The sequence below is a fragment of the Chiloscyllium plagiosum genome, chromosome 4 (genome assembly GCF_004010195.1).
Source record: "Chiloscyllium plagiosum isolate BGI_BamShark_2017 chromosome 4, ASM401019v2, whole genome shotgun sequence".
In the NCBI taxonomy this organism is placed as follows: Eukaryota; Metazoa; Chordata; class Chondrichthyes; order Orectolobiformes; family Hemiscylliidae; genus Chiloscyllium; species Chiloscyllium plagiosum.
The window spans coordinates 100,666,176-100,688,371 of NC_057713.1; the positions used below are offsets into that span (position 1 = coordinate 100,666,176).

Here is a 22,196-nt window from a genome sequence, read left to right on the forward strand (position 1 = left end):
GGGGGGGGGGGGGGGGGGGGAGGATGTTGGTGGGTGGTATGATCTTTGGATGGTCAATGTGGACTTGATGGGCTGAATGACCTGCTTCCACACTATAGAGGTTCTATGAATCTATTCTAACTATATTCGGAATAATTCAATAACAAGTCAGAACTTACATTGATTTACCACATTTCCCAACCTTAAAGTGATCTTAGGGTGTGTGCTTTACAGTCAACAATTATTTTAAAAGCAATTTTGAAGGGAAAACAGCAATTAATTTGTGGACAACATGCTCATACAAACCAGATTATGATAATGAACACAGCCTATTTTAAGGAACTTTGTTAAAGGATACATGTTGGGCAGGACACCAGGGAAAATTCTCTCATTTTTGTTTGCATTAGCACCATTACCTGTAGGTGCTTCATGTCCACCTGAGAATAGACTTTTAAATATAAGGAGGCAGGTATTTAAAACAGAGAAGAGGTAACTTTTTTCTCTCTCTTGAGCTTTTGGAATTTGATTCCTCAAAAGGTAACAGATGAAAAATCTTTAAATATTTTAAGGCAGGGTAAATAGAGTCTTGATTGCCAAGTAGATGAAAGATCATCAGGGAAAGGCATAATGTAGAGATGAGCTATGATCTTATTGAATGGTGGAGCTGGCATAAGGACCAAGTGGCCCACTCTTGTTCCTTCTGTATGTGTTGGACCTTGGCAGTGAGTTGGTTTTCTCTGTAAGGAGATGTGGTGTTGCTCCCACTTGCTATCCCTTTAGCAGCTCATGCCTCTGGGTTTTAGTTGATATTATGCCAACTCCACAATACATTGAGCAACATCTCTGTGCTTTGGTATCAACTTATCAATGTTCCAGGAGGCAAAAGGAGGTACTGGGAGGTATCACATTCACAGGAGAATTTTTATAAAGGGAGATTTGTAAGTGAGGCGTGGTAACACCTTGACATTCAGAGTCATGAAAGCAATTAAACACAAATAAACAGAGACAGAATTCCAGAAAGTATTGTAGTAACATTTGGATAGTTCAGATTTTGAAGTCGTTTCCATGGGGTTGAATTAGCCATTGTCCATTCTCTTCCTGAGCTTAGGTAAATACAGCAAGGGGCAGAAGAGTCAGACTCAGGTTTCTATGTTTCACCCCCCTCACACTGATGTTTACAGCCAAGTTGTTAATAGTGACGGAAGCGTGACTGATATGAAATATTCACGGTAATCATCTCACGTTCGGAACACAGGCGAAAGAAAGGAACATTTGATTAAAGCTTGTGCCTGAGGAAAGGTAAGTGACATTGAGTGACCCAGGAGATTCATACATTTACTGGATAATGTCTCACTCTCTGGTTCAATCTTTACTATTTCCTATATTGGATTCAACCAACGTACAATTTGCAAAACCCTGAATTGGGGGTTCAAAGCAGGACTGGTTAAAGATAAGGGGGATTGGTGTTTGTTCGTTATTAGGTTTGTTAAGTTTCTTTTAAGTAAAATCGATTGTCTTCCTCAGCTCGGTCTCTGAACAAGTCTTATTGAGTCGATTCAAAAATAGAAATTGCTGGAAAAACTCAGCAGATCTGACAGCATCTGTGAAGAGAAATCAGAGTTAACATTTCAGTCGAGTGATCCTTCCTCAGTACTCTGTTTTTATTTAGTAGATTGATTTACAAGAAATTACATGCGATAAAGAGAAAAGCAAATCAAAAATTATGTACAATAACATCTAGCTGGAGCAAATCCAGCCCCAGGTGCAATAAGGCATAGACTAGATAGATCGGGAATGATGTATATTAACATACAAATTGACCAAATCCAGAACAGTGTACTGTGTTGTTGATTAAGTAAATCTGCAACAGTGTATTTTTACATAGAGATTACATAATTCAGCAGCAGGGTGTCATGGTTGTTATTCAAATTCCCACATCTCTCTGCACCAATGTATAATTTACATTTTTGTTACTGTGACCTGACGCTCTTGATTGTAACAGGATTGGGTGGATATGTTTGCATCCTATCATGTCGCTTTCAAAATAAAGGGGCAAAATCTGAACTACCTGTACCACCTTTAATATCTTGTGCCTCAAACCCCACCCTGCTTTCAAAAGGAGCATTTTGAAACGTAGTTAGAAAGGCTGTAAGCTTTCGAAGTTTTTGTAAACTAAATGCTGATAGAATTCCACAGAACCGGTATAATGCAGAACGAAACCACGTAGCTTTCTCAGTATTTTGACTTGATGGTTTAAGTAACTTCCTTTATAAATAGTTATCGGGTATATGACCAGGATGGGTTTAAGAGGGGTATGGGCCAAGTGCTGGCAAATGGGAGTGGATTAGTTTAGGATATCTGATCAGCATGGATGAGTTGGACTGAAGTGTCTGTTTCCCATGCTGTACATTTCGATGATTCTATCTGAAGCCCTCTTGAAGACCTCAGTTGAACTTGCCCCAATCACAATTCCAGGCAGTGTAATCCTGTCTCTAACTATTTACTCAGTATGGAAATTTTTTCTCACCTCACATTTGCTTCTTTTTCTCTGAAAAAAGTTAAAACTGGGCCAATAGATGTGAAGCTGGAAGAGCACAGCAGCTCATTCAGCTTCCAAAGAGCAGGAAAATTAACTTTCTGGGTCAAAACGTTTTGTCAGGACTCAGTTAAAACTGGGCCTTTTGGCTATCGGTCCCTTTACAAGCAGGAACAATTACTTCCCATCTACTCTTGTCCAGATTCCTAATGATTTTGAAAACATCTCTCAAATCTCCTTTCAGTCTTCTCTTTTCCAAGGCAAACATGTTCCAACATCTTCACTGCATCTGGTGTTTCAGCCTGGAATCATTCTTGAAAACTGCATTCTCTCAATTCATTCACATAAATAAAAAGGGAGGAAGGGGCAGACCAGGAAATTACAGGGTAGTTGATCTAACTTGGTTGTGGGAGGAAGTTATGAGAAAATTCTGAAGGGCAGAAGATACTTGCACTTGGAATTACATGGATAAGACAGGACTAGTCAGCATAGATTTCTTAATGGAAGATCATCTTTGATAGATTTGACGGAATCTTTTGAGGAGATAGCAATGATTGTTGATGAGGGTAATTCATTTGATGTGTTCTACATGGAGTTTAGTAAGATGTTTGATAAGCTCCTGCATGGCAGACCAGTCAAGAAAATAAGAACCTGTGGGACTCTAGGCAAAGCAGCAATTTGGATCCAAAACTGATTAAGAAACAGAAAACAGACAGTGATGGTAGAGGGTGTCTCTGTAACAGGAATTCAATTTCCAGTGGATTCTGCAGGATTTGGAGGTGGAACATTGGCTTTTTGCGGTGCATATTAATGATTGGGGCTTTAATATGATGATGTTTGCAATAGCATGAAAATTGGTAAGGTGGTAAATAGTGAGGAAGATAGCTGTAGAGTGCAGGAGGATATCAATGGACTGGTCAGCTGGGCAGGACAGTGGTGAATGGAATTCAACTCCGAGAAGTGAGATCCCAGGAAAGGGCTTACACTATTAATGTTAGGACCCTGGAAAGTACTGAAGGTGAGAGGGTCTTGGTGTGTACATACACAAATCCCAGAAGCAGCAAAGCTATTAGACAAGGTGATAGAAGGATATATGGGACCCTTCCCTTTATTAACTGAGCCATTAAAAACAAGAGCACTGAGGTTATGCTAAAACTGTATAAAATGCTGATTAGTCTACAATTGGAGTACTCTGTGTAGTTCTAGTCGCCACATTTTAAGAATGATTTGATTCCATCACAGTACAGAAGATTTACCAGGATACTGTCTGAAGGGTCTGAGCTATGTGTAAAGATTCAAAAGGTTAGGATTGTTTTCCTTGGAGCAGCAAAGGTTGAGTGGGACCTGATATGAGGTTTATAGGGTGTGACTGATATATGAATGTCTTACTTATGAACACTCGTACATACAAATGCAATTCCAGACAATGTATAATTTTAAAGATCTAATATGCAAATTATTTCCACACTTACGGGTAGCTGTTTTACTGTATTGTGTTCCAAATTTGCATACAAATCAACTTATGAATGACTCAATTTGTTTGCAACTTGGGGACTGCCTGTATAAGATCATGAGGGGTAAAGGTAATGTTCATAGAAATGTACCAGTTCCATCAATAGAGGGATTAATAACCAGAGATCATAGATATAAGCTGAAATGTAAAAGACTAAGCGGAGTGTTGAGAAGCATGTTTTTCATCTAGAAGGTAGAAGGAGTCTGAAAATCACTGCTTGAAGGGGTGCTTGGGTCAGAAACTGTTCACATTTTAGGAATATTTAGGTATTCACTTGTGTTGCCATGGCCTACAGGGGTGTTGGCCAAGAGCTGGAAAATTGGATTTCTGTAATCAGCTCTTTGTTAAATAGTGTGGATATATTGGACCAAAAGCCTTTGATTGTGCTGTAAGTGTCTGAATCTATGAGACATCCCTCTTATAGTGTGGCACCCAGAAAAAAACAGGGGTGCCCAATTTCTGAAAGTCCAACTTACAAGTGCCAGTACTTTCAAGTGTGATCCCATATATGGATTTTCATTTTATAAGACCTGACATATGAACATTTCCTTTCGCTACGACAGCTACTTTCTAATGTTCTGCATTGTGTTCCAACTTACAAACCAATCGACCTGCGAATGCAGTCCAGAACAGATCCATTTCCAACCTGGGAATTGCCTGTATACAATACTGCAGGTGAGGTCTAACAAATGGCTTATATAAGTTCAGCATGACCTCCCTGTTTTGTATTCTACGCCTCCAATAATGAAGCCTAACATACTGTGTTTTTTTAAACATTTCTTTGCCAGTCCTGCCACCTTTCATGGTTTAAATGCCCAGGTATTTCTGTTGCTCTGCAACAGTTAGCCAGTGGCCTTTATTTTGTACTGTCGCTCCATGTTCCTTGGACCGAAGTGTGTCATCTTACATTTCTGCATTCATTTGTCACCTATCCACCCACTCTTCCACTGTGTCAATGTCACTGTCCTCCTCACAGGTCAACTTTTCCAAATTCTGTGTCATCCACAAACTTTGAAATTGTCCTTTGCAGGCCAAGATCTAGATAATTTATTTAAATCAGAAAAAGCAAGGATCCCAATATAGATCCTAGGGAATTCCACTACAAGCTTTCTTCCAGCCCCAAAAATACTCCTTAACGATTATTCCTTGTTTCCTATCCCTTGACCAAATTCAAATCCACATGCTCCAATTCCTCTTAGTCCATGACCTATACTTTCCTCATAAATCTTTTGTGTAACATTGTACCAAAGCCTTTTAGAAGTTCATATACATCACAGTAACAGTCTTGAACTCATTAATCCTCTGTTATCTCTTCAAAAAAACTCCAGCAAACTGGTGAGACATGATTTTTCTTTCACAAATTCAGGACAAATACAAGAAATTAACTAACTCTGACCCTTGAATTAAAAACTACTTATTAATAAAAAAAACTTATTTAAAGCCATCTAGCTCTGGAATGATAAAATACTAAAAAATACTCAGTGGATCTGTCAATATCCAGAGAAAGAAGCAGGCTGATCATTTCAGGTTGATCAGATTTGATCAAATCTGGAAGTTTTAACAGTTTATTAGCAAGTACAGGGCCCCGGGAAGGAAGGGGATAGCAAACTGGGAAATGTTAGAGATAAAGTAGAAGGAGGCAATTCAACTATAGTGGTGTGTGTAATCTGTCAACACACAGCCTAATGCACTCTTTTTTCTCCCAACAGACAGATCCAGAGGGAGGAACGGGAGCTGCGGGATAACATGAAGGGCCAGTCAGTGCAATGGGGCGTGGCCATTGTGCTTAGTCTCTGGTCACTGACCAATGCAGGTAATTGAGAATCAGCTCAAAACAGCCAAATGTTATCACAGATCACTGCCGGTATTTAGCAAGTAGATTTCCAGTTTTCTAAAACATTTTTATTAATTTGTATTTTATCAAAATATTAAATCTGAATTTGAATTAAATCTGAATTTGAACAAATTTGACTGGGCATCTTCACTGTTGAAGTATCGATTATCTACTCTCTCCTCCCCAATAAGTATCTATCTATTAGTCTGTCTACTATTCCTATCTTTCTGTTTCCGTCATATCCACCTGTATGAACTATCCTTTACATTTCTACCTTTCCACCTTCCCCCCGTTATTTATTTATTTAATTGTTTCTATGTGGATGCTGCTGGCTAGGATTGCCCCATAGGGCAGTTCAGAGTCAACCAGATTGCTGTGGGCCCAGAGTCCCATGTAGGCCAGGCTGGGTAAGGAGGATAGATTTCCTTTGCAAAATGGTTTTAGTGAAGCAGATGTGGTTACATAAATGCCATTTACTTTCTCCCCCTGTGTTTTTAAAAATAATTGAATTCAAATTTCTCTATCTGCTATGATGGGATTCAAACCCATGTTCCCAGAGCATTCACCTCGGGTTCTAGATTACTGATTCAGTGATTACATCACCACTTCCCATAACATCTATGTATTTATTTATTTCCTAGTTTCCCAGAGTGCTCCTATTGTTTCAGACATCACTCCTTATCACGGTAGCATCAATGGAGCAACCAGGCTGACGATTAAAGGAAAAGGTAAGGCAGGTTACTCTTCCTCTTTGATGATTCTTACTGTTGCTGCATCTAATATACTTTGGTTGTCTTCACAGGTTTCTTAAAACCAAGGCCATTTGACTACACAGGAGGAAATGGACAACTGGGCAATAAGGTGCAGCTCCTATCAGAAACCAGGTCCATCCCCTGCGACGTAGAGAAAGATTCCAGCCACGAAACACAGGTTATTTGCTACACCAGGTAGATATATTCAGTCTCTCTATGCAGGGTCATACTGCAATTCATAAGGAACTGGATGACTAAAGGTTAAATAATTCATTTTCTTGTTAATAAAATAGCAAGATAGATAGATTTGATTTAAATTCATTTTAATTCATTCATGGGATCTGGGTATCTCTGGTAATGCCAGTATTTATTGTCCATCCCTTTGACACCCAATCAATCCAACAGGAAGTTTAAATGTTGCTTTTCTTTCATGATGTCATGACAATGGATCATAAACTCCGATCACCTAAGAAATATTGAATTTTTCATTGCAACCTGCATTTTTTTTTAAAAGGAGTTACAATCAATAGATGATTGCAAATGCAAGTTCAGTGGCTGACTGGAGAGAAATTCTAGAATATCACATCAGTGCAGAGTTAGAGAAACCTGAAACAAAATGTCTAAAATGGAAAGAGATAAAGGGAAGGTGTTGGTATTATTGCTCAACTATTAATCCAGAGACTCAGGTAATGTTTTGGGGACTCAGGTTTGAAATCTGCCACAGCAGATGGTGGAATTTGAATTCAATAATAAAAAACAAATTCTGGAATTAAGAATGCAATGATGGCCATGAAATCATTGTCAGTTGTCAGAAAAAACCCATCGGGTTCATTAATGTCCTTCAGGGAACAAAACCTGGTAACCTTACCTAGTCTGGCCTAGGTGTGACTTCAGACCCACAGCAATATGGTTGACTCTCAACTGCCCTCTGAAATGGCTTGGCAAGCCATTCAATTGTACCAATTGCTACGACTTCTCAGAGAAATGAAACCAGACAGATCACCTGGCATCAAGCTAAGCACCGAAAAAGACAATGGCAGAAACAGCCCTGTCAACCCTGCAAAGACCACCTCACTAACAACTGGGGGCTAGTGCCAAAATTGGGATAGCTATCTCACAGACTAGTCAAACAACAGCTTGACATAATCACACTCAGGGAATTATACCTTACAGAAAATCTCCCCACACCACCATCACCATGCCTGGATAATCTAATGTCATTCTTCATCCAGTGGGAGAAAAGACAGGGCAAGTATCATGACAATGGATCAACTGGCAGCATCTAGGGACACACTAAATTTCAATTTCAACGTGTGATGCTGTTAAGAAATAGATGCAACCATAGGGTTACATGATGTAAATTCAGTGATTATCTGGTGAGGAATTCTGGAATGTCATTCCTGTAGGAAATCAGGGAAGCTTCAATCATATTAAAGTGGAGGAGATAACCCATTATTCTCATATTTCAAAGTTTATTCTTTTGGTAACTCACAAAAGTCTGATTAAATTGGCTCCCTTTAAAACCTAAATTCCCTTAGGACTGGAAGAAAGGTGAAGGGATAATTTTCTTAAATGAATGTTCTTGCGACCAATAAAGGGCACAGGTGAATAAAGAAGGGGAGCCAGTTCATCCTCATTAGGTGGGTCTCAACTATCTAGGTTATCCCATCTGCAATCAAACCAAATTGGCAGCCTCACCCAGGGACTAGTCGCAAACAATGGTGAGAATTTTTCTGATGTTCTATTCAAAATACACTGTTAATCTGTGTTCCTTTGATGTTCATGCACGTTTTTCCTTTCTTTTTAGACCACTACCAAAAGACAGCTATCAGGTTGTAGTGAGTGTAGACGGGGTTCCGATTAATGCCAACAAGATGATGGTCTTTAAAGTAAGTGCAACACGTTTTCATTCATTATTTACAAGATGGAGCTCTCACAGACCTGGCCTTTAGAGTGCAGGTCATACTATAATGTTGTTGATTTTTAAATATAATCCAAGGCATCAACCAAATAGTAGACGGGGTTCCGATTAATGCCAACAAGATGATGGTCTTTAAAGTAAGTGCAACACGTTTTCATTCATTATTTACACAGACCTGGCCTTTAGGGTGCAGCTCATACTATAATGTTGTTGATTTTTAAATATAATCCAAGGCATCAACCAAATACAAAACACACAATGATATTGCCATGTAAAATTACATTGAAATTTGAGATTTTAGCTGCAGTCACTGTTGGCTCATAAAAGTTCTTTCTTCCCCATTTATCTCTCACCAGTAGACATCAGCTCAGTGTTCCATTCCTTACTTAAAGAATATATTTTATAATCTTGCTGTCTCAATTATGATCTGAAGGAGTCATTCATTCTCCCATTTGTAGATCTACCCAATTTTCATTCCGATCATAGACATTCTTCCTCATTCTGTTCAGGACAAAATTAACTATTAGGAATAGATGGGCTACAAAAATCCACCTTCCAAATCATTGTCAAGACTATGATATTGCTAGTATTTAAATTTTGACTTTTCTTTTAACAGTCAGAAGACCATTATACACCAACCATTGAGAGGATTTCGCCCTTGTCTGGATTACCAGGTTTGTGCTGGAATCATGTTCTTAGAATTTTACGAAATTTTTTTTACAGATGGTTCTCATTCATCAAAGGCTCAAGAATGAGAGGGCACAGAGTCAAATGATCGGCAAGTGGTTAGGATTTGGAATGCATTGCCTGAGAATAGGCGAAAGTGAGGACTGCAAATGCTGGAGATCAGAGTTAAGTTAGAGTTGTGCTGGAAAAGCACAGCAGGTCAGGCAGCATCCCCGGAGCAGGAGAGTCAATGTTTCAGGCATCATTCCTGATGAAGGGCTTTTGTCTGAAACATCGATTCTCCTGCTACAGGGACACTGCCTGACCTGCTGTGCTTTTCCAGCACTACTCTAACTTGCCTGAGAATATGCTGGTGGCAGATTCAATTGAGGCATTCAAAAAGAAAAGGAAAAAATATTCAGGTCTATGAGAAAAGGGCAGGGGAATGGCACCGATGAATTGTTCCTACACCAGACCAGCACAAATGCAATAGGCTAAATTAGCATCATTTGTGCCATAATGACCCTATCGTTCTAATTAATTGCATAATTCATTCACAATATCTTTTCAAATACACCACATGCTACTGACATAGGGAATACTAGGAACGAATAGATGAAACTTACAGACTGATTAACAAACCTGTATGGTTCAGGAGTGGAGTAAGAGCTATACAGATGAGGTTCAGCAAAGTAGCCAGCTTTTCTCTTAAATAGGGTTTGCCATTTCATTTTATACCAGCAGATCCTTCTCATTATTGACAACTCTTTATTTTCTTAACAACATTCTTGCCAGCCCTGAAGTTTATGACTAGAAAGCTGGACAAATTGTGCAAGAAGTCCAATGAGATCTTTCCCAAAGTTGGGAGTGACTAGTTGCATTTTCCAACAGAATTCTGGACATCGAGACAAGATTCTCATGAGAGGGAGCGATAAAAGGCCTATTCAAGTGGATCATTGCTCATTTCACCTCATTAACAGTAAATCTTGCCTTATTAATATGCAGCTTCCAATTGGATCTTGGAACAGTAGAATAAAGATGCCAAGAATTCGCAACATGACAGTCAGAGCAGATAGGACTGCAAACGCTGGAGATCAGAGCTGAAAATGTGTTGCTGGAAAAGCGCAGCAGGTCAGGCAGCATCCAGGGAACAGGAGAATCGACGTTTCGGGCATAAGCCCTTCTTCAGGAATGAGGAAAGTTTGTCCAGCAGGCTAAGATAAAAGCTAGAGAGGAGGGACTTGGGGGATGTAGAATATCGTGAGCAATTTTGGGCACCGTACCTCAGGAAGACTGTATTGGCCCTGGAGTGGGTCCAGAGGAGGTTCACGAGAATGGTCCCAGGAATGAAAGGCTTTACATATGAGGAACATTTGAGGACTCTGGGACTGTACTCGATGGAGTTTAGAAGGATGAGGAGGGTTCTGATTGAAACGTGCAGAATACTGAATGGCCTGGACAGTAGAGGTTGGGAAGGTGTTTCCTTTGGGAGGAGAGACTAGGACCCGAGGGCACAGCCTTGGATGCTGTGGAGGCCAGGTCATTGAGTATATTTAAGAAGGAGATCGATAGGCTCTTGAATAGCAAGAGGATCAAAGATTATTGGGGGAAAGCAGGAAAATGGGGTTGAGAAACTGATCAGCCATGATTGAATGGTGGAGCAGACTTGATGGGCTGATTGGCCTAATTTCTGCTGCTTTGTCTTGTGGTCTAAATGGGGAAGGAGGGGAGGGATGAGCCGTGGGCTCAACAGCCCCTACTCCACCACCACCTTACTGACCAACTGTGTCCACCCCAATGTGATCTCATACTATTTGTGTAACAGTCAGCAGATCTGCCAGCAAGCCCCTCTCACTGTGGTTCACTTAACACCCCCTCTCTGAAAATATACCTCTATAGTCAACCAGCGAGGGAGAGCTGGCACAATTATTTCTATAGAAATGAATTGGAAGAGGTAATCAACTTTCTGAGCAGGATTGTAGGCATTTCTATTTAAATATATTTGTTTTTTGGGGGGAAATGTCTATTTGGACCAGGCTCGAGATAATTAAATCCTTTTAATGAACCATTTAGGAACAGTTCTGATGAATTTGAATAATATCCTCGCATGGCTACCCTCCATTGTCCCTCACTCTCTGATTGTTGTGACAATTCCCTGAATGTTACAGAGCTTGCACAAAATTCATGACGACGGAGAACAGTGCTTTGCTCAACCTGTGACATTTGTACATAAACTGCAATTGTTGGTATTCTCAGAAGTTAGTTTAATATTTTAACTTGCTAATAATGTTAGTCTGCATTGTTGTCCTGCAAAACATTGGAAAATAAACCGACACCCCTCCCCCAAGTCCCTCCCCCTACCTTTATCTTAGCCTGCTGGACAAACTTTCCTCATTCCTGAAGAAGGGCTTATGCCCGAAACGTCGATTCTCCTGTTCCCTGGATGCTGCCTGACCTGCTGCGCTTTTCCAGCAACACATTTTCAGTCAGAGCAGATACTTGATGACTCCAGCTTGCTGCTTGATACTTCAGACTACCAACTTGGACACCTGGCACCATCTCAAGCTGTTCTCCATGGCTGCACACACCCTATTCCACAAGCACTTGCATTCAACACATGCCAGCCTCTCTGTGCCACCATGACACTTCTCTGATCTATTTACAATAATTCTGTACTTCAAACTTTGCATTGTACCAACAACAACTGTCATTGTAGTAGTGCTGCATGGATAGGTACCCAGTTCACTCACCTCAAGAATCTTTCTCTTACTGTCTAAACACTCAGTTTCCTTGCAAAGGAGAAAGTAAGGACTGCAGATGCTGGAGATCAGAGGCAAAAAGTGTGGCGCTGGAATAGCACAGCCGGTCAGATAGCATCCGAGGGGCATGAGAGTTGACATTTCAAGCATAAGCATTTCACCAGGAATGAATGAGTTCCTGATGAAGAGCTTATGCTCGAAATATTGACTCTCCTGCTCCTCGGATGTTGCCTGACCGGCTGTGCTTTTCCAGCACCACGCTTTTTGACTCATTCTCCTTGCATCTACCTGGATGCTCACAGCATCTCTGTCTTGCCTTGTTTTGTTTTTTTGTGCTATGCCCCTCAGCCAGAGCATTACTGATGTACTGCCTTACTGTTTATTGCTGACATGAAACCAGGCAGCTTGTCACTGTTATTAGCATTCAACAGTCAAGGATGTGATCACCTTGGTGTACGGCACTGTGCTATGTCAATCTCACCAGCCACATACATGTCAAAACCACATCTTGTGTTTCAAGCAAAAGGCCAAATTTAAAAATCTTACTGGAACAGTCCTCACTGATGTTGCTGGAGGCATCTGTCTCTGGAAGGCACCTCAACATAGTAAGTCAAGGAAAATGCCTCTGCTATCAGTCAAGGGGTTTGAGCACAGCCAGGCTCTGATCAAGGCACACTCAGTGGACCTGTACCTCCACAGTTCAGAGAATGGGTTACAATCAGCCGATCCTGGGAGTCATAGGAATACAGTCAAGTGTTGCCCAAATCTCAGTCAGGGGTCTGGTCACACATTGTTTGGGGCTGTACAGCTAAGTCCCTGAAGGCATTGACTATGGTCAGACCAGCTGGTCTGTGATGGAGGGGTTGGTAGTTCACAGCTGTGTGCAGCCCTTCAAAAGGACAACACCAGTAGACACATACCCAGACACTGAGGGTGAAATACACGTGTAAACTCAGTTTTCCCAGTGACAAATAGACTAATTAGTCTCCAGTGTAGAGTCCCATTCCTCAATTCGGGCCCTACTGATGATTTGAAGCAGGCTGCTAGGTGGACCTCACTGATGCTTGTGATGCAATAGCAATAATCTGTGCATCTCTCAGAGATAGACTGTAGTTACAGAAGTCGCAATCACACAGGGAAGCAGGCAGGTTATGGAAGGCAATGGCCATGATACTACAACCACTGCAGGAGTGCAGCAAGGTCGCAACAACCCTGCTGACTCAGGAATGCAATTGTCTGACTGCCTCCAGTGACAGGGCCGCCAGGGAGAGCTGGATCCACCAATCTTAAGGACTTCATCGGGCTTGCTGGTGGTCCCCAGAACCAATGGCAAGGTCACAGGGGGACAGAGAACCCTGACTTCACTGCAGATGCTCCTTCTTCACAAGGAGACAGGGCAGTGCCAGAAAGCACCCAGCCAGTGGAAGAATCACACCCAGGCCGCTTGAAGTCTCCCTCGGGTCACTCCAGAGATAGCTGTCTCTTCCATTCTCGGCGGCACGGTGGCACAGTGGTTAGCACTGCTGCCTCACAGCGCCCGGGTTCAATCCCCACCTCAGGTGACTGTCTGTGTGGAGTTTGCACATTCTCCCCGTGTCTGCGTGGGTTTCCTCCGGGTGCTCCGGTTTCCTCCCACAGTCCAAAGATGTGCAGGTTAGGTGAATTGGCCATGCTAAATTGCCCGTAGTGCTAGGTGAAGGGGTAAGTGTATGAGTGGGTTGCGCTTCGGCGGGTTGGTGTGGACTTGTTGGGCCGAAGGGCCTGTTTCCACACTGTAGGTAATCTAATCTAATCTAATCTAATCTTCACCTCATCTGTGAATCCCAGCCCTGCAGGAATTTCAGCCAAGGAGGGTGCAGCTCCCTCTGGCTATGATACAAACATACCCTGGGTTCCTTGACCAAAGCTCCAAGGCCAACTGGCTCCACCGTCAGGTGGCCTCCCTCCACATCAGTTATGGAATCCACAACTGCTCTGTGATGTAGTGAGAGGGAAAGAAAGAAGAAATCTTTTGGGGGCACATTGTTGGCATGGATGACATCTGTGGATACATTATATAGATAAAATATTAAATGTTTCACTATATTCTGTGTGAGTCTCTGTGCTGCCAATCAATGCGCTTAAAGGCACTGAAGCCACTCATCGCTATCCCTAACTCATCTTCCATAGACGAAAGGATGAAATGAGTAGCTACTGACCCTTTGTGTCTGCTTGTGAATTTCTCTGAAGTCATGACTGGCCAACACCAGACAGTCCCCCGCCCCCCCCCCCCCCCCCCCCCCCCACCCTCCCACTCTCTGAAGCTGAACAAGTGCCTGGTCTCCTGCAGTCCTCCAAGTGCCAGTGACTTAGGAGGTTTTTTTCCTCAGCCAGCTGCAAAGATGTGGCAGTGAAGGATTCATAGCTCCCGACTCTCATCGAGCTAAAGTACCCATCGTGATGCAAGTATCAAAGCTGTTGGAGAGTGCAGGAGTCAGTCTTGCCAGTGTAAAATCTTAAACTATCTGGCAAGTGTCCCAGATGTTCATTAAATTAAAAAACAGGGTGTACTGCTAGGACCTGTGCCTCTTCAGGTTGATGACCTCTGGCTTCACTTTTCGCAGTTTAGCAGCTTGAAGAACCATCAAAACAGAACTTCTGTGATCTCTTGCTAAAGAAACACTGCAACGTCAATAAACTCCTTCACAACACAGCTCCCTCATCTTGGGAATTCTGAGCCAATGGTTTCCGTAGCACTACATCTCAGCTGTCCCTTCACACACCATACACCAGCTGTCCTTCTCATTTACATTAATGGTGTCCTTACCATCTTCAAAAGCACCTTTTCACTTCTTCCGTTTCTGTGTTACTTCATCTCATTTTATTTCAGTCCTTTACTGATCTGTTTCTTGTCTTTCAGAGTACATTTTTTTGTTCCTTTACAGCTGTTTAAACTACTGACAAATTGATGGAGATGACCATTGTCCATCTTCCAGCATTTTCCATCTTTTGCAGCTTCTCTGTCATCACAAATGACTAATTCTCCAGTCCCACTCAATTGGCTTTTCACCAGTTGCTGTGGGATATTTTCATATCTATGAAGGATCAGATGGAATCTCAATCTACCATCTCATCTGAAAGATGCCGTTATCTTGGTCTCAGCCTCAACTATGTGCTTAAAGCCAAAGACTGGGGCTGAACTCACAAATTTAAAATAGTTCCTGTATTAAATTGTGAAGTGTTCTACCTGTGTATTATGTTTCACTTTTTTATTTCCTTCATTCATTCTAATTTTCTCTTCACTATTAGGTCAACTCATTAACATCTCTGGAGATATTTTTACTAATATCTATGGCAGCAACAAACCGATAGACTCCAATCTCAGAAAAACCAGGATTTTGAGGTAAAAGTATAACTTTGAGTAAAGTGTGTAGTCACAGCCCTGCTGTACATACAATGCAGTTTGGATCAGACTCAAGTGATTCAGTGGGTTATTCCTGTCCCCATGTTGTCTTTTATATAAAAGCAAACTCTCAAACTGGAATTTGGACATAGCTCCGCCAAAAAACTCAACTTAAATAAATTATGATGATTTGCCTTTTAAACGTTTGACCTTCATCGTGGCTGTGTTGAAGTCCTTGAACTTGTTAACTAATAAGATTATAGGTTGCAGAGTTTGTTGAGATAGCAAGATCAGTTGCACAGCCATCTCAGAGCACTTTCCAGCCGTTATGTACTTAGTGAAAGTTAGTCCCTTTTTAAAGCAGGAAAAACAGCTGTCAGTTTATGCTCAGCAAAATCCCATAAATAGCAATATGACAGGACTCTTCCTCAGAACTATCAGACTTGAAATATTAACTGTTTTCCTCTCTTTTCAGATGCTGCCAGACCTGCTGAGTTTCTCCACAACTTTCTATTTTAGTTCCGACTTCCAGTATTCTGCCTTTATAATCAAGATATAATGGTCTGCTTTTAAGGCAGTTATATTTGGGTTGTTCATGTCCTTGAGAATTCTCAAGCTAAAATAGCACAATAGGGATTTTTTTAAAGCACATCAGTGAGTGCTCAGTGTATCAATGCTTTTCTAAGAGCTCTCTATTTAGAATCTTAATTCGCGACTTTTAAGATGTGGAGTCTAGTGGCTTTTGTAGGTTGAGGTAACTGTTACACTTAAAGATCACTTACATGTGTTTTTCAAAATGTGGTCCTTCTAATAATTAGAATGAAAAGCTTTGATAGTTAAAGTAACAAACAGAAACTGCAAATAACAGCTTGTAATGTGTTCAACTGCAGGGTCTACGCTGGAGGGATGTTTTGTGACCTCCTTCAACCTGATTCTGATACATTGTGAGTTTGTAACACATTGCAAAATTATTATAGATCAGCAGGTTCCATTTAGCATGTTTTAATTCACTCATCTCATCTGACACTGAAGTGTAATCACTCCTGTAATTCCAGATTTGCCCTGTCCAATTTTAATACCATTACTTAGTGCTATCAGCAAATGTTACTTGTCTGGGTTTCTGTACATGTATCATTGTGATTATAAACAAAACAATTCTCCCTCAGGCACTCTGTTCAATATTCTGCCTGTCCCTACCCTATCTGTCTTCTGTTATTTTTCAGCCTTCAGCCAAAAGGCATGAATTTGCCCTAGGCAGCAGCATAAATTAATGATTTTGAATTTGCAAACTATGCAGCATCATACCCATTTTTTCATTTTAATCAACTTGCTTCACATCAACTTGTTTTGTGTTCTAGCATTAAACTCATTAACACCCTCAATTTTTTATCCATACCCAAGTTTTACCTGAAATGTTTGCAGGATCTATTCCACCTCTCCAAGCCAGTTTGGGAAAAAGTGCCCCAAAAGCTTAGCTTTTCATCCAGGATGACAGAATTCCTAGGAGTTGGGCCGGACAACACTGGCATGACTATGTGGACTTCTGGGTGCAAAGGCAAACTGTATGGAAGGCCTGCCTCAGTACCCTGGCACGGTGTTGAAGTTATTAAAATATGATTAAAACTAAAACAGCCCACACCTTTCACGGCCTCTCACACAAAACACTCCCCTATGTAACCTCAATGCCAAATCACTATCCGTTGCCTTTATCTCCTCCATGCCAACTGACCTAGTATCCAGCTTCACAGACCATAAGAGACAAGATGACATGAATCAAAAGATGTATTTTGATACTGATGTCTGATTAAATAAACATATTTACTGACAACAAAGCCATTCAATACATTGACATTTTTTCAACGAATCACCTTTGAAAACAAGCATTTCACTTAACTGCTTAATCCCTTTCCTTCTAAGAACAAGCATAGCTTGAACCCATTACAAATAATCATTCTTATGCAGTATTGAAACCTGATCTGCACTTTCTATCTACCTGGCTCTAAAAGACAGGGAAATTGCAGTTTGGCCATTGCTGGCTGGGACTGATTCACATGGTGCATAGCTGGACTTTCACTAGGAGCAGAACGAGGAGCAGAAGTCCCAGGCAGCCTCAGCAGTGGCAAGTATCTCTGACCACTGGTGAGCAGAAACTAGCACAAGAGCAGCCGCTTAGCGGCACGGTGCATTCATGTTGAGGTGAGCAGTGGTTAGTAAGTTTGCGGATGACTCCAAATTTGGTGGCATACTAGAGAGTCCTGATGAAAGGTTCTAACCTGAAATATCGACTCCCCTTCACCTCCGATGCTGTCTGACCTGCTCTTCTTTCTCCAGTTCCACTTTGACTTTCCAGCAACTGCAGTTCTTACTATCTCCAAGTGAAGACAGTTTTCTAAGAATACAAAAGGATCTTGATCAAATGAGTCAATGTGCTGAGAATGATCGATGGAGTTCAATCTAGACAAGTGTGAGATATTGCATTTTGGTACAACAAACAAGGATAGGGCTTATACAGCATGGTTAAAAAAGCGTTTAGCATGCTTGCCTTCATTGCTCAGTCCTTTGAGCATGTCATAGAATTCCTACAGTGTAGAAGCAGGCCATTCGGCCCATTGGGTCTACACCGACTCTCTGAATGATACACCACCCTATCCACCCCACTACCCTATCCCTACAACCATACATTTCGCTAGCCTGCACATCCCCTGGACATTATGACCAATCTACCTAACCTCACATCCTTGGACTGTGGGAGGAAACTGGAGCACTCAAAGGAAACCCAAGCAGACATAGGAAGAATGTGCAAACTCCACACAGACAGTCCTTCAAGGATGGAATTGAATCCGGGTCCCTGGCACTGAGGCAGCAGTGCCAACTGATCATGTGGAGGTTGTACTGGATATTGGTGAGACCTCTTCTAGAATACTGTGTCCGATTCTGTTACAGGATGAATATTATTAAGGTGGAGAGGGTTTAGAAGAGATTTACCAGGATGTTGCTGGGTATGGAAGGTTTGAGTTAGAAAGAAAGGCTGGATAGGCTGGGACTTTTTCCACTGGAGTATAGGAAGTTGAAAGAGGAACTTATAGAAGTTTATAAAATAATGAGGGGTAAAGATAGTATTAATGGTAGTTGATTTTTCCCCTAGGATGGAGGATTTCAAGACTAGGGTGCCACATTTTTAAGGTGAAAGGAGAGAGGTTTAAAAAAGACATGAGAGGCAAATTTTTTGCACAGGTGGTTCGCATGTGAAATAACTTTCTGAGGAAATGGTGGATGTAGGTACAATTACAACATTTAAAAAAACATTTGGATAAGTAAATGAATCAGAAGGAGAGATATGGGCCAGGAGCAGGCAGGTGGGATGAGTTTAGTTTGGGATTCAGTTTATCATGAACTGATTAGACCAAAGGGTCTGTTTCTGTGCTGTGTCACTATGACTAAGTTGCCTGAGGTCATGGGAAGAAAACCTGAACAAAATCGATACTCAGCTGACTTCTAGTAAAATTCATCCCTTTGTGTTTGATGGGCAACATTTCACCTGGAACATTGGCAGAGGCTTTCTAGAAGTTTAGGATACAACATGTTGTAAGGCATACTCCATGAGTAAAGGGTTTCCTTCATAAACTCAGTCATTAAATTAAACTAATGAACTGGACAAAGAGCTGTATTAGCAATATTTATATAATTATTGAATAACTGCAAGATTTTATTTTATAACTGTAGGTATGGTTTGAAACTTGACAATGTGTACAGTGACAGTGGCATGATGACTTGTAAAATGATGGGAACATATGTTGGTAAGTTTCATTTTTATTGCATTTATGATCCATATTATATTCTAAATGCAGTATCTGGTATAGTATGTCATCTCATAAATGTTTGTTTCAGGTCACCACAATGTGAGTTTTATTTTGGACAATGGCCATGGAAGGTAAGAAATGGAGTGAAAGTAATAAGGTATGAATTTAAAGTTTCTGCAATAGTAATTACATGGCAACAAATGTTGTGCGTTGATGCACTAGGGTGCATATCTAGTAAGCTATTGTACAGCAGAAATTACAAAGCGCCAGTTACTACTTGTTTTTCACATGCCTCACATACATTATTGCTGTGGACAAAGCATAGAATTTAATTTTCAGTGGATATCTTAAGAAATGTTGAAGGTTTTCAACTTTTAACATAGAGCTGGTAGTGAAATAGTTTGTTTCTTTTACCTATCCCGAGTTGTTTCGGATTTCCAGCAGTTCTTTATTTTTTTGTTAGATATAACATACATCCAGGATGGTAAGCATACAAGAATGACATGTCTGTGTGTATTTACATGCAATATATAGTCTGATGTTATTCAAGCATCTAAAGAATGTTCACTTTCAAACTATATATTCCAAACTGAAAATGTGTTGCTGGAAAAGCGCAGCAGGTCAGGCAGCATCCAAGGAGCAGGAGAATCGACGTTTCAGGCATGAGCCCTTCTTCAGGAGAGGCCTCACCTTCAGTCCCCTACGCTCTCGGATTAATGAGTTCAAAACGTGGCGAGACAACGAACAATTCTTCCGCCGCCTTCGCCTCCGCGCCTACTTCTTCAACCAGGATTCTCGCCCACCCTCTGACGACCCCTTCTCCCGCCTCCAACACACCCCATCCACCTGGATACCGCGTGCTGGCCTCTTACCTGCCCTCGATCTCTTCATAGCCAACTGCCACCGCGACATTAACCGCTTCAACCTCTCCACCCCTCTCACCCACTCCAACCTCTCACCCTCAGAATGTGCAACCCTCCAGTCCCTCCGTTCCAACCCCAACCTCACTATCAAACCGGCAGACAAGGGAGGGCCGTAGTAGTTTGGCGCACCGACCTTTACACCGCTGAGGCTAAACACCAGCTCACGGACACCTCCTCCTACTTTCCCCTTGACCATGACCCCACCTCCCACCACCAAAAAAAAATCTCCTGCTCCTTGGATGCTGCCTGACCTGCTGCACTTTTCCAGCAACACATTTTCAGCTCTGATCTCCAGCATCTGCAGTCCTCACTTTCTCCTATATATTCCAAACTACCTTGTATTTGCTCTATTTCACAAGATTAGATTAAAACTGTTTTCAAATTGACAATACTGTACATGTTTAGGTCTGATAGATGTCCTTTTCTCTTTCTAACAATTCCCTGACTTTTTCTTACTGCAGGTCTTTGCCCAATCTGAACACTTACTTCATTTCTTCCCTGAATAAACTCAGCATGTTTCAAACCTATGCAGGTAAGAGCATCACAATTTACTTGGGGAACTAGTTGTGATTGTTTACCTCACTATGTAGTACTACGTTGCATGGATGATCCATCAGTATTGTCTCCATAACACTAGTTATGGTAATCAAACAATAACAACAAGTTTGTTTTTACATAAAACCTTTAGCTTAGTGAAATGTCCCTTGGCATTTCAAAGGAGTATTGACAAACAAAAACTATTACTGAGTCATAAAAAGTGATATGAGGGCAGATGGCCATAAAAAGGAGTAGAGAAAAAGTTGAGAATATGGTCAACACACTGCAAATCCAATGATCTCACCTTCCCAGTGGGTATTATACCCAAAGGATATATTGGTGTTCTGTGTTCCAGTTAGAATGCATATTTCACTTGAGTAACTCCATGCTCAGAACAGCAGAATAAATAAACCTACCCCCACAGTCTATTGAGAGACTGGATTTGAGATGGTGAAGGGTCAGTGAGACCTCTGAGGTCTGCTTGAGATCTTTATTTGCATTCCTTTACTTTAATGCTATGTCTTGCACTAACTTGCACTAACTGGGTGCAGTCACACTGTTGGGGCTGTATTACAGGCCTCCCAACAGTGAGCGTGAGTTGGAAGCACAAATAGGTAAACAGATTATGGAAAGATGTAGAGACAATAGGGTAGTGGTGATGGGAGATTTTAATTTTCCCAACATTGACTGGGATACACTTAACATCAGAAGTCTGGATGGGGTAGAATTTGTAAGAAGCATCAAGGAGAGTTTTCTAGAGCAGTATGTCAATAGTCCGATGAGGGAAGGGGCCATATTGGACCTGGTACTGGGGAACGAGCCAGGATAGGTGGTATAAGTTGCAGTGGGGGATTTGTTTGGGAACAGTGACCACAATTTTATAAGTTTTAGAATATTCGTAGATAAAGAAGAGAATGATCCTAAGGAAAGAGTACTAAACTGGGCCAAGGCCAATTACATCAAAATTAGGCAGGAGCTCAGAAATGTGGATTGGACAGCTATTTGAAGAGAAGTCCACATTTAAGATGTAGGAGGTTTTCAAAGATAGGTTAAAGATAGTGCAGGATAAGCAAGTCCTGTTAAAGGCAAAGAATAGGAGGGGCAAGATTTGTGAACCGTGGATGACAGGAGAAATTGTACGATTAGCCAAGAGGAAAAGGGAAGCGTACATAAGGTCTAGGCAGCTAAGAACAGAACAGGCCTTGGAAGAATATCAGAAGAGTAGGACAAGTCTTAAATGAGGAATCAAGCGGGCTAAAAGGGGTCATGGAATAGCTTTAGCAAGTAGAATTAAAGAGAATCCCAAAGCATTTTATTCTTATATAAGAAGCAACCGGGTAACTAGAGAAAGGATTGGTCACCAACACCTTCCACCCCGACCTCAAATTCACCTGGAAAACTTAACCCCGCCCCCACGCCGATACCCGTCACCACGTCTAACCCCGCCCCCACGCCAATCTCCATCCCTGCCCCCAGGCCTAACTCCGCCCCCACACCCAGCTCCAGCCCCACATTAGGTCCTAGCTCCCAGCCCTGCCGTGTTTTCACCATCCCGCCAGACCTACCCCTCTCTGAGGATGAAAGATCAGTCCTC

At 41.5% G+C, this 22,196-nt stretch overlaps 1 protein-coding gene across 1 annotated transcript in view; it reads left to right on the forward strand.

Moving 5' to 3' along the window:
• The first annotated feature begins 5,768 nt into the window (after positions 1-5,768).
• LOC122549503 (fibrocystin-L-like) overlaps positions 5,769-22,196 on the forward strand; it is a 218,614-nt gene continuing 202,186 nt past the window's right edge. Inside the window, exons 1-10 of the mRNA XM_043689363.1 lie at positions 5,769-5,841; positions 6,504-6,590; positions 6,665-6,809; positions 8,422-8,503; positions 9,152-9,209; positions 15,249-15,342; positions 16,233-16,286; positions 19,066-19,139; positions 19,231-19,273; positions 20,527-20,597. Coding sequence (XP_043545298.1) covers positions 5,775-5,841; positions 6,504-6,590; positions 6,665-6,809; positions 8,422-8,503; positions 9,152-9,209; positions 15,249-15,342; positions 16,233-16,286; positions 19,066-19,139; positions 19,231-19,273; positions 20,527-20,597 — 775 coding nt within the window. The 5' untranslated portion in view covers positions 5,769-5,774. The remainder of the gene's footprint in view (positions 5,842-6,503; positions 6,591-6,664; positions 6,810-8,421; positions 8,504-9,151; positions 9,210-15,248; positions 15,343-16,232; positions 16,287-19,065; positions 19,140-19,230; positions 19,274-20,526; positions 20,598-22,196) is intronic.